General features: G+C 37.6%; 1 protein-coding gene across 1 annotated transcript in view; it reads left to right on the forward strand.

The window, feature by feature from the left end:
* Positions 1-12,905, forward strand: part of itfg1 (integrin alpha FG-GAP repeat containing 1) — a 157,564-nt gene that overhangs the window by 11,562 nt on the left and 133,097 nt on the right. Inside the window, exons 3-6 of the mRNA XM_003222926.4 lie at positions 232-371; positions 1,459-1,516; positions 1,758-1,841; positions 7,475-7,569. Coding sequence (XP_003222974.2) covers positions 232-371; positions 1,459-1,516; positions 1,758-1,841; positions 7,475-7,569 — 377 coding nt within the window. The remainder of the gene's footprint in view (positions 1-231; positions 372-1,458; positions 1,517-1,757; positions 1,842-7,474; positions 7,570-12,905) is intronic.

A 12,905-nucleotide genomic window follows, 5' to 3' on the forward strand; every position in this document is an offset into this window, starting at 1 on the left:
CAATATAAGGAATAATACTAAATCCAAGAATAGTCCTACCTCAAATAGACGCATTCAAATCAATAGGACTTGTGCTTAAGAAAATAACTTTGAGTCAAGCAAAGGAAAATGAGGGCTGGGAAGAAATAAAAGGATTTTATGAGAAAGGGAATTTTTGTCTTCTTTGCTTATACTCTCTTTGTATTGTCAGGCTGTAGAATTATAACTGTGATACTTTTTCTTTTATTTTAGAAATGTTGTCATAACAAGTGTTGTTCCTGGTGACTATGATGGTGACTCACAGATGGATGTCCTACTGACAACTCATCCACAAAAACAACCCAATGCTGACTTATCTGTTTTGATTTTTTGGGGAAATAATCAAACTTTAGGTAAGCCATGTTGATGCAGAAAATTTAAAAGATAATGCCAGATTGTCTTCAAAATGGCTAGTAATTGCCTGGTCTGTGTGAGACAGTGCTGTGTCCATTCCTGCTGGTCTCATCCCTGCCTTTGTGTATTCAAAAGTCCCATGTGCACAGATCCTACACACATGAGGAAGAGCCATAGCTTGCTGGTAGGGCACATGATTTGAAAGTGAAGGTTCCTAGGTGATTTTTCATTCAACCAGGACATAGATTGTACTTATGAGAATCTCCAAAAAATTAAATAAATGTATATGGATATTTGACTATGGAACCAGTAGCCACAGTCCTGATTCTATCCCATTGGGGTATTCATTTTTCTACAGATGAACATCTAGACTAGGCACCATTGTTAAGGGAGCAACATTTGTTTGTAGCCCCATCCTCCCAATTATGGTGTATCTTTGTTGACCTATTTATTGTCAGAACAAACCGAGAATGCCTCTGAAATGCAGGTGCTTCTCATTTGATCTAATGATGTGATCTGAAATGTGCCTAATTCAAATGACCCCTTTCTCTGTACTCAGTGAATTGCATTGGGCAAGCAACTGTACCTTGGCTTCTTTTATTTTTTATGAAGTTCTTGTAAAGATAAATGACACACACCTTAAAAGGTGCTTTATACATCTTAAGAACACAGTCCACTAGAGTTAAGCACTTTTAAGCTCCATTCATTTCATTGAGAGAATTAAAGATGAACTTTAAACAGTTTCCATTGGAATCAGTTGGATGGTTAAGTGTTTAACCTGTCCTGGATTATAGCCTAAGTCTTTTGTCTCTTAGAAATTCATCTGAATTGTTTTTTCTTCCATGGAAAAATCAGTTTGGTTCCTTCATATTATGCTGAATTTTGATACTTTTTACTACTTTAATTTTATAAAATTAATTTTGAAACTATTGTAGTAAGTTCATATGCTTATAAATTAGAATCATAAGAGTTGGAAAAGACCTCGTGGACCATCCAGTCCAACCTCCTGCCAATATTTGAAGTAATGCATTGACAAGAAATTAAACTACAATGTATTGCTGTTTTTAACAATCTTCTTTTTTTCAGATATAAATCGTAAGCTAGTATTAAACAAGACATTTCATGATGAACCACTAATCATGGAGTAAGTATATGGCCATTATAAGAAAACCGTATAGAAGTGTAAATTAGAACAAAACACAAAATAGCCTGCTAAAAGTTTATATGTAAAGCATAACCTTTAGGTAAAGCCATTCTTCAGATTTTTAGATTCTGGAAGTTCAAATGAGAAACAAATAGCATTTTCTGATGGTCAGTATTGTTACTATGTGGTCATATTCGTAGTAGAACTTAAAGGCTTAAAAATGTTGTTGTTATTGTTGCAGTTTCAATGGCGACTTAATCCCCGATGTATTTGGAGTTACAAATGAATCTGATAAACCACAAGTCCTGATTGGCAGCAATGACAGGTGAATGAAATTTCTCATCATTTAAAAATATGCAGCGTAGAGTTCTTGTCTTACAATGTGGCTGTTGTAATTCTTCTTGCTGTTAGATAATTTATTTTACACTGAAATAAAATGTGAACATGTATTGATAGTAGTAGTGATGAGGAGATCAAAGATTTAGGGGAACTCTCTGGAAAGAGAGATTCGCGCCAGACCAAAAAAGAGGGTTGCGCAACACCTGGTGAGCTTGCAAGAAGCAAAATAAAGATTTCCCTATTTCCAATAAAAGTCTCACCAAGTTTGAAGCAGAGGTCACCAAATTTATTCTGGGAGCGCGAGCCCCGCTTGTGACATCTCCCCCTCGCTAGCCAATGGGGGAGATGGAGAAACAAAGGCAAACATATGTTGATGACAAGATTAATGAGTGACCTTAGGTCAGGTCCTTTGTCAAGCAGTCTAGAAAGAGCCTCAGGCCCTGCAAGCCGGACCTAGCTATTGATACCTTGATTGCAATAACAAGTCCCTTGGATAGGAATCTGACATTGGAATGCCAGTCCTATTGTCAAAAGAGCAGCAGCCACGGAAATCTTGATGGGACTAAATGATTCAAAGTCCAAAGAAGGAAGATGGCTTTATCTGGACAGCTGTGGCTTACCCATGTCTCCCCACAGAGGGGGTAAGCCATTTAGGTGAATGTTTAGAATCTCCAAAGGTTTCTTCATTCTCAAATGGTCTGTCCTTGCCCTCCAAGGTTCTAGAAGAAGTCCATTGTTTTATTTTCCAGAGGATGATCATGGTAATCCATACTTCTATGTAGTACATGGCCTGAGGCATCCAGATGTAGGTGAAACGTCAGGAGAAAATGCTGCTAGAACTTGGTCATACAACCACACAATTCATATGTTGTAGCAGACATCACCTTGGATGGCCCATTCTGGAAATGAAGGAGTAATCCCTCTAAAACTTGCCAACAATATTGTCTACAGTGTGTATAAATACTTACTTTAAAAATCTTATTTAAATTTTTGCTCAGATTTTGTGCCTTTTAATAAAATTTACTAAGTTTTAACTATTTAATTAAATTGATTTAAAGTTGCAACTATATCAGCACTGGGTTAAAAGTTGCAACTACAGTTGAGTCTCACTTATCCAAGCTTCACTTATCCAAGGTTTTGTATTATCCAAGGCAGTCTGCCTTTTAGTAGTCAGTGTTTTTGTAGTAAATGTTGCAATGTTTTGGTGCTAAATTCATAAATACAGTAATTACTACATAACATTACTGTGTATTGAACTGCTTTTTCTGTCAATTTCTTGTAAAACATGATGTTTTGGTGCTTAATTTGTAAAATCATAATGTTATTTTATATTTAATAGGCTTTTTTCTTCATCCCTCCTTATTATCCAAGATTTTCACTTATCCAAGGTTCTGCCAGCCCGTTGATCTTGAATTAGTGAGACTCTACTGTATATCATAAACATGAGCACATGGAAAGGTGTTAATCTCAGGATAAATCCAAGCTCTTTTGCTACCTTTAGCAGATGTTTCAGTTAATCAATGGCAGTGTTTGTCTACTAGAAAGGAAATGGTTTGTTGTGAAGTGTTTTGCTCTTCCCTGGGGCTTGTTCTGCTATTGTGTCAAGAAAAGTGCATTAGACCCCGAGAAGTCAATCAGATTATTTAACCGTTTCCATAGAAACAGTGCACCAGTTTTTCTAACTTGTGCCCCTTAGGCATTAAAATATTTTAATTAAGGAACCTGTTTGGATCCTTCACAAAGAAGAATAGCTCCCTCAAATAAAAAGTCAAAAGGTGCTCTATTTGGGTACATTACCTAGTAATTTGTGATCCTTATATTTTAGCTACATCACCGTCATTTTGGGATTCTTGAAAACCGGCTCCTTCATACCAGAAAACTATTTATATTATCCTTTTTTTTTTTTGACAGAGCAAACTATTTTGTAAAATAGGAGTCAAGACAATTTTTTGATCTTGTTTTGAGTGTTTGGAGGAAGGAATGTCTTCTGTCCTTTTGATAAAGGTTTTCTTTTTAGGGGGAGCATTAATCTCTCTCATTTTGATCAAGATGACTTTTGTTGAAAATCGGTAACTTGCACAACAAAGCCTGCAGATTCCTCAAGGGCGTGTATGACAGCAAGCGTAACCTTGCAACGATTATGTTGGAAGATTTTATCAGCTTTTGAACAACAACAACAAATCCTGATGCTCTCCCCCCCCCCCCCCCCCCATAGGCTGTGCATTTTATTAGTGGAAAGTAACATTGTTCAAAATATAACAATATAAGTTTTGGCTTTGGATGTCTATGCATGATGATGTCTTATTTCCAGGCCAGCCAGATAAAGGGTGTTGCAGTGATCCAGGGTCTCCTTTGTCTTGAACCACTACTTGGGGCCATTTCTCAATATGAAGCAATAACTGAATAATTTTGCCTCCTGACCTAGGTCAGGTAAAGGTTAATATTTTATGTCCCAGAAGTAAAATAGAACATGTTTTAATAGATTTATTGGAATAAAAGTGGAATAAAATATAGTTTACAGAGAAGAGAGGGAGGTCTGAGAGTGATGGGGAAGCCTGGGAGCTTTATGCAAAAGAGACAATGCTACTATATCTCATTCTGACTGGTTGGCCTTGGAAAACTATATACCCTTAGCTATAAATCCATTTTTATTAGGGGTGGGGGTAAGTGGTGTTCAATAACATAACTGACAAAGGAATTGAACTCTAGTATCCAGGGTCATGATCCAGTACTGAAACCACTACTGATGATCTTGAATATTATAGGTCAGATTATAATGATTTCTTTGGGGTCCATCCTGGCCAGTTTAAGACAAGAGATGTCTTTTTGTTTAAAATAGGACGTTACAGGAAGTTCACTTCTTACTATTTAAAAAAAATCCTCTCCATGGTGAAAATCCCACCTTGTCCCCTAGATTGCATTTGGAAGTATTTTGGGTTTTGCAGAATGGATTACAGTGATGTTGTGGCCTCAAGGTCTACTGGAAGGCAAATGTGGCCTCCTACCCTTTTATAATTGTCCGCCCCTGGTTCAGGATTATACGTATGCAGATTCAGACAAATATTTGGCAGATTTTGCTGCCATGTCTGGCAAAGGAGGTTGAAGAGTCTGATTCCTTTTGCAAAATCTGTCTCTGTTAAGTATGGAATAAGAGCTTTTTCTTTTGCCCACCATTGCCTTACAAGGTTTTAAAGGAGATGTTATGTGTAGAATTCCTTTATTATTGAGTCCTTTCTTCAATTACTTCAGAGAGATGAAGGCAATTCTTCCCCCTCCTCTTTAGTCATTTAGGAGAAGACATAATTACTTGTAGCTGCATAGAACCTTAAGTATGTGTTGCCCTGGTCCAAATGTGATCTTGTACTACAGCTATTGTTCCCAATCTTTTCATCATCCTCTATAGATATTTCGAACCAACTCCCAGAATCCCTAATCATTGGTCATGTTGACTGGGACTTCTAGCAGTTGAAGCCTAAAAGCGTTTGGAGGCTCTGAGGCTGCATGCACTGCAACTAGAGCATGTTGGTGCTCATGTAAGGTCAACGTGAAACATTAGAGTTCTGTTTGATTGGGATGTCTCTCATTCTAGAATGAAAAATTAGTAATCTTTGGCTTGATGCTACAGGGACTGGTTTCTTTGATATGAATAACTGAGGCAAAAAAAATCAAAATCCATTGAGCTCTTATCATCAGTGGACAGTCTGCTGGGGTTTTGTGTTTTGCTTTCAAGAGAAAACTAAAATCAAGGCATTCATTTTTGGTTTCTTACAATGAATGGGCTGTTGCTTAAATGTGCTACGGTACACACAAGAGATTGACTTTGAAGAGCTGAAGGTTAAATTTTTAGGCAAGAAAGGAGCATCTATTTAAGCTACAAGCAAGACTTTGAGGGAATAAGTATCTTAAGCCAAATCTTCTTAAAGAATACTTAATCATTGGATGAGCTGGTCAGAAGTTCAGCAGCAGCAGCAGCAACAACGCCAACTAAATGTATTTAGGGAACTGTTTGGAAGACAAGCATTAAATGAGAGATTTCACACAAACTTTATTTTCCTTTTCTATTTCCAAGCATTACTCTGTATAAGTCTAACTCTTCCATATGATTAACAATTGTGAGTTTTTCTTTGATGTTGCATACATTTTGTAGTTACATTTCTATAGTTCTCAAAGAGACAAGTTATTCAATAAAATCATTTGGCTAAATACCGTAGGCATGTCACAGCAATGATATAATGATATCCTTATTGCAGTTTCCTAGCTTTGCTTCTTTGAGATTCCGTGTGCATATGCAGAATACAGACACATAAATGTAAAAGTGAATCAAATCAAAAGATCCACGCATTGTCATTCAGAGAGGTCTACAAAGGTGATGATGTTAGGCTATCAAATTACAGTTTCAGAAGTGGTTCCATTAAATACTAAACAGTTGAATGCTGTAGCAAGAATTTTAACTGGCCTAACTTAAAACAATTAGGCACAACTGTATCTGTATTTGTGATGTGTGTGTGAACACATGCTTAGTTCTTTTTAAAATGTTACTATAATAATAAATGATTTTTAGGTTTACTGAGAAAATTATCTCAGTAAGCAAGTGTCTCATTAAAAACAGTAGCTACAAGTCCACATGACAACTGAAAAATGAATGATTGCTTTCTATTTTGGAAAATACAGTTAGGATGAATGCTGTTCATATATACTTTGGTCAAACTTGAGAAATATTGATTCTTTGGAATGGTATTGACTGTGTTTGTATGCCACTTTAATGCTTATTACCCAGCCTGATGCATCTCAGATGTTATGGATTGCAGCATGGCCATTGGTCAGGGATTATTCGAATTGTAGACCAAAACTTCTGAAAAACATGAAGCTGGGGAAGACTGCTCTAAACCATGGATTAGCATGATATGTGACATAGAATAAGATCATAATAAGACACTGGGTTTCTGTAAACTGGCCAGTTTAAACTTCGCCAATGAAAAGCTGAGTTTCATAGCTTAAACACCAACAAAGTTTTTCTCTTGAAAATGTAAGCATAAGCAATAAGGAAGGTTAATTCCAGCTCATGCCCATCATCTGAATCATGGTTCAGCATGGGAAATGTCTACTGTATTTTAATGTAGTTCTTATCTGTTCTTTACTTGTAAGAATAATGGGTATATTGTAGCGTGTGTTTTTGTAGGCTGAAACCTATGTAATCTAATGCATGCAGTGATAATGTAAAGTTTTGTTTTTTTTCGTGTCAGGAGCAACCGGAGTTGCTTCTGGAGTGAGAGAATTGGCCGTCTGCAAGGACGTTGCCCAAGGGACGCCCGGATGTTTTGATGTTTTTACCATCCTTGTGGGAGGCTTCTCTCACGTCCCTGCATGGAGCTGGAGCTGATAGAGGGAGCTCATCCACACTCTCCCCTGTTGGGATTCGAACCTGGCAGCTTTCAGGTCAGCAGCCCAACCTTCAAGTCACTTAGTCCACTACGCCATCTGGGGGCTCATGTAAAGTGAGAAGGCACATGGAGGGAGAAAGGAGAAATAACATCCTTTTTTACTCAAATACACAGATGTCAAGTGAATCATGCGGAAATAGTTGTTATCAAAATTAACATCTAATAACTTTATTTTTAGGAATTTATCATGGCAGCCTGCACTGGATACAGAGAACAAAATGTATGCACCCCACTCTCATGCGTTCATAGATCTGACTAATGATTTCACTGCTGGTGAGTCACTCATTTTGACCTTCTTTTAAACTTAGTGTGGCCAGATAATAGTACTGATAATTGAATAATTTATATTTCTACCATTTTTACTGTAATGCTACTGTAGTTTTTTTGGGCTGGTGAATGTCCAGTAGTGCAGACATTTCTAGAGAAAAATGTGTTCTTCCCTGAAAGATTCTTTGTTTAGTCGTAGCACATTAGTAAAGCTTCTCTCAAGCCAGGAGTGGGAGACGGACAGCTACACCTAGTGTAAGAGTCGCCCAGAAGGTTCTTATTCGTCCCCTAATTTTAAAACAGGCAACAAAATCACCTGTGAGGTCCTATTACCCTGAAGGTTCATAGCTGGCACAGTTGACATCTGCTAGTAGACTGGTTTTCCATGCATGTATATTGTTCTGAAAGAAAATATCGCCTGCTTTAAAATGGCAGCCAAAAGGGTGACATTTAAAATATGCTTGCAGGCCTGTTAAGGAAATGTCTTTCTCATTTAAATTCATCTCTTTCTTTCTCCCAATTAATGTTCATTAGTACATGGGGAAATGTAATTGCTATTATTATATATGACTGATTCCTCCTCTTTTATGATGAAGCTATTGCTATTCTGTGCTACAATCGCTACTCTTTTCGCCTGTTCCATTTTCCTTTCATACGATTCTGGACATAAAGTTGTAATTTACAGTAAAAACAGCTATACTCTGAGAAAATTTCAGTGATACAATATTGTCCTGTTTAACTACCTAGTTTGCTGGTGCCGTCGTTCACAATCAAACGGTATAGGGAGATATATCATTGTGGCTTTAAGCCAGTGTAGCGATTCTGTTTGACATTCACTATTTTAAAGAGAGAATCCACAATTAATTTATGCCACAATGTATTAATGTTCCAAATAATTAATATATGCTATTTTAATCATCATGTCTTTTTAGATATAATTTATATCCCTAACATTGTTGAAGATTGTCTGAAATTTAGAGTTCTCAAAAATGTTATGGGCACACTTTCAAGCTATACTTATCACCAAGCATCTATGTCAGCCTCCTCTTATTTGGCAGCCTCTGCATACATCGGACTACAACTCCCATCTCTGCCATCATAGTCAACTGCTATGTTGCTTGGAGATATGGGAGCCATAGTTCAAATAATTCAAATAATCCCAGACCAGTGGCCATGCTGCAATCCACAACATTTGGGATACATCAGGTTGGGCAACATCCTTGCAGATGGCCAATTCTCTCACACCAGAAGCGACTTGCAGTTTCTCAAGTTGCTCCTGACACACACACAAAAAGGTTGAGTAATACTCATAAAGGTAATAATCATAGGTGGTGGACTTTCTATAGTGAGTCAGTTTCAGAGAGGGAGATCATAGACCTCATCTCAGTGCTCCGTGTTCCTATACATGCTTTTGCTATTGGTCTATGGGAATTTCTCATTATTTGGTGGATTCCTTTTGGCCGGGACTTCTCAGCCAGGGTTCCACAAGAGGGTATGACTGAAAAACAATATACATTTTTTTTGATCTCTGTGTATAATATTTTAATTCAGAGATTTCTTAAGACCTCAAAAGTATTTCAAAAGTTCCTTCAGGGAAAAGAGGTTGAGAAAGGCTCTCATCTTGTTGCATAGCCAATGTTTCGTGTCATGGATAACATAAGAATTTAACATCTTGGTGTCAAAGATCCTTTTCCCATTCAGGTTATTATGAATGTGAGTCTTATCTTGAACTTCAGACTGAATTGTGTCAATGAATCATTCCTCTGGGCTAGTCATTGCCTTTATCAGTCTTCACCTGAGTTACCTGTCATGTCCACAATATGGCAGCACCATTGTCATAACCAGCTGCATTGTCACATTCCTGTGGTCAAAGCTACTCCATTCTGGTCATGATATATGACACTGTCCTAGGAACTCAGCAGAGGTATTTTATGTGTGTTAAACACCATCAGCTCTCTATTTTCTTGTTTTAATCTTCCTTTACAAATTCCCAACAGAGCTATAGCTGCTGAGCAATACAGAAATTGAATATAAATAAACTATTTGTATTGGAGTAATTGTGTTATAACATAGGGACAAAGCATTTCAAGTGTCCAAAAAGGATCAGAGAGAAAAAAGGGGTTTCAGCTGGGACCTGAAGGAAAGACGTTTTTTTAAAAACTAAAAACATCTTCAGAATTGTAGATGAATTCAAATAAGAAGGGATGCGCTGTTCACTTTTGCAACAGATGTAGAAAAGTAGTTGAGCCAGCTAAACTATTTTTTGACAGTTATATCATTATAAACAGCTTAACAGATTTAAAGTGTAGTCTGAAAAAGAGTACAGGGGAAGACATCTGCTGCCTGAACGTCCCAATGCCAATTTTGGTTTTAGCCTAATCTGTTTTCGAACTGCCATTGTACTAACTCCCTCCTCAAAAGAAGCCGGCCGGCATTCTGACTTAGCCAAGGTTCAAGAAACTATGCAGCTGGCTTTATGGAGCCAAATAAGTTTGGTTGGGAGTTGTGTGTTTCAAAACTGTGGGTTTGGGGGTAAGGTTGTTTGCTTTTCTGAGAAAAAATAATCCCCCTGGACACAGTGAAACTCTTGGATGTATTAAAAATAGCTTTTTGGATTCTGGTTCTTATCTGTTTTATTATGTTGTATTTGTTCTTGGATTCCCATTGCATAGGCCCACAAATAAGTTCTATTTGTCCTCTTTTTATTTCAAAAACACCCAGTTGTTGCTGTTAAATACCATCCAGTCAACTTCAACTTCTAGTAACCTCATGAATGGAAGGTCCATTCCATTGTCTCTTTGACTTTCCACAGTATTCACAGAGCTCTTCTGCAGGACCACATTTCAAATGAACGGATCTTTACATTATGACCACATACATTGGTATTATAATTTATGTATATAGCACCATCACTCTGCATGGCACTTGACAAGTAAAATAACAACAAAATCATTTCCTGCCCTTGAATTTACAATCTAGATGGTGAGGATAATAATAATAATAATAATAATAATAATAATAATAATAATAATAATGTGCTATATAAGAACTTTCCACATTGGGATTGGTGGAGGAGGATATCAGGAGCTACTAGTGGATCTCTGAATACATTTCTCAAAGGTTTCTCATTCCAGTTATTTTTAACAGACAAAATTACTTTCTCCTGCTATGTAAATGGTGAAGGTTTGGGGTTTCTTGACAGGGACATCTGCATAAAAGGACTTGAGCTCAGACTGGCTCTGATTGGGGAAGCAAATTCTTAAGTTGTGCCTTTCCTCAGAAGGCTATGTATCTTGAATATGTTTTTAGATCTAGTTCAGGTGTGTATATATTTGGATTCTAGTAAAAAAAAACTTAGTAAGCTTAAATTCCTTCCATCTGAAATCTAGAGGTTCCTTGTTGAAAAGTCATTGCTTTTAATTACAGGACTCAAATTCCTTTGAAAAGGACATAGACCCTTTGGGTGAGAAGGGCAGGTTATAAATGTCGTAAATAAATAAATAATACCACTTAAGATTTGATTGACTACATTAAAATCAGCAAAAACAATAATAATCTCACCTATTTTGAGGAGTCTACATTTTCCCCCCTGCTGTTCTCTAAATTTCAACTTTGTTGTGAAAACAGATTTATTATTTCAAGAATTACTCCTTTCTTAGACTCTTTATCAGCAGAATTAATAGCCTTGACCAGAGCCATATATTTTTGTGTGCTGGTACACAAATTCAGAAAGTGTTATTTATACAGAGACGGAGAACAAGATAAATACAAAATGGGAAAACAACCATGTCCAAATATATAGTAGCTGCCATATCTCCTTGGGTGTAAAATGGCTGCATTTTAAAATAATGGACTCCACACAGATAGCAGGGATGTGAACACCATTTGATTTTTTAATAGAGGAAGCTGTTTGTATTGAATACACTATTGGAAGACTGTGTTTTCCCAGCCTCATGTTTATCTGTTCAATCTGAAAACACTTTATTGCAGGGGAGAAAGCTACCACTCAGTAGCAACTTATACCTACCATCTGCAGTTCATTCGCTTCTTTCTAGTCATTGCTACATCTTTTGTGATGTTGAAATAATTCATTTTGAGATAACTGAGGCCACAACTGTGGTGTGTAGTTAAACAAGCTAGAGGTAAAATACAGTATGCAGTTTGCATTATCTGAATGTCTGTCCTCATTAGAGATGTGCACAGAATCCGTTTCCCTTGTTTCCGTCAGTATTTCAGGAGCATATAACGGAAACCCCCCTCCTTACCTTTCTGGTTCAAAAATCAAGTTACCACAAAAGCAAGCAGGAGGTGATCCTGGCTCCAAGCCTGCTTTTCAGCATCACGATTTAATCTTTTTTATTAATCCCCCAGCAAACAAAAACTTAACCCTCATTCCCTGGAAACCAATCTGCTCTTTCAGGAGGTCATTGCTCTTCCTTACCTGGAAATGGGAAGCCTCCTTAAAATGCCTTGGAATGGAAAGAGTGCATGGCTGGCTGGCGTGGTGTAGCCTGGGAGAGAAAACACTGATGCCTGCCAGTGCCACTTGCAGCCGAGCACCTCCCCTAGACTAAGACATTCTTAATCTAGAGGAGACGCTAGGCTGTAGGTACTGGCAGGCATGCGCGCCTTCTGGGCCTGCATGCCACACACACACTCTTTCCAAGGAGAGTGCATGTGTGGCATGCGGGCCCAGAAAGCGCATGCGCCTGCCATTGCCTGCAGCAGAGTACTTCCTTTAGAGTAGAAAGGTAAGAAGAAGCCTCCTTAAAGCCCACATGAAGCCCCCCCCCCCCTCATAATGGGCGGAAACAGATCAAGGTTTACCCTGAATCCACAACTCTAGTCCTCATATAATCAGAATGTCCTCACCAAAAGAGAAAGGCATCTGCATGCTAGAGTGTAACCCCAGTTTGTTGAAGTACAAAAAAGTAGAGGAAATTCCAAAGGAAACAGCTCATCGAGCCCTGAATTGGGAAGATAATACTGGCTGATAGGGAAATGAGGCAGAAATGGGAAGCGGGAATGGAGTATTCATGAAAGGAACATTCTTGTTTGGAACCCAGAAGGGAACTGCGGTGTATATCAAATCAGTTCTTCTGGTGCCCTTTGCATTTGTTCATAATATTTTTATTTGGATGATCTGTAGCTATGAATAAACATTCTATTCAATTAAAATGATCACAAATTATAAAAGTATACCTGACTAATCATATGAAAGTACTAAGATATTAAAATAAACATTACTTAGGACCTAAGAGAGCTTGAACGATTTGGTACAGAAGGGATCAGATCAGTCTCTAAGGATATTTACACATTCGCATTAATACATTTCCTCTTCA

Source organism: Anolis carolinensis, unplaced genomic scaffold (assembly GCF_035594765.1).
Source record: "Anolis carolinensis isolate JA03-04 unplaced genomic scaffold, rAnoCar3.1.pri scaffold_9, whole genome shotgun sequence".
Classification (NCBI taxonomy): domain Eukaryota; kingdom Metazoa; phylum Chordata; class Lepidosauria; order Squamata; family Dactyloidae; genus Anolis; species Anolis carolinensis.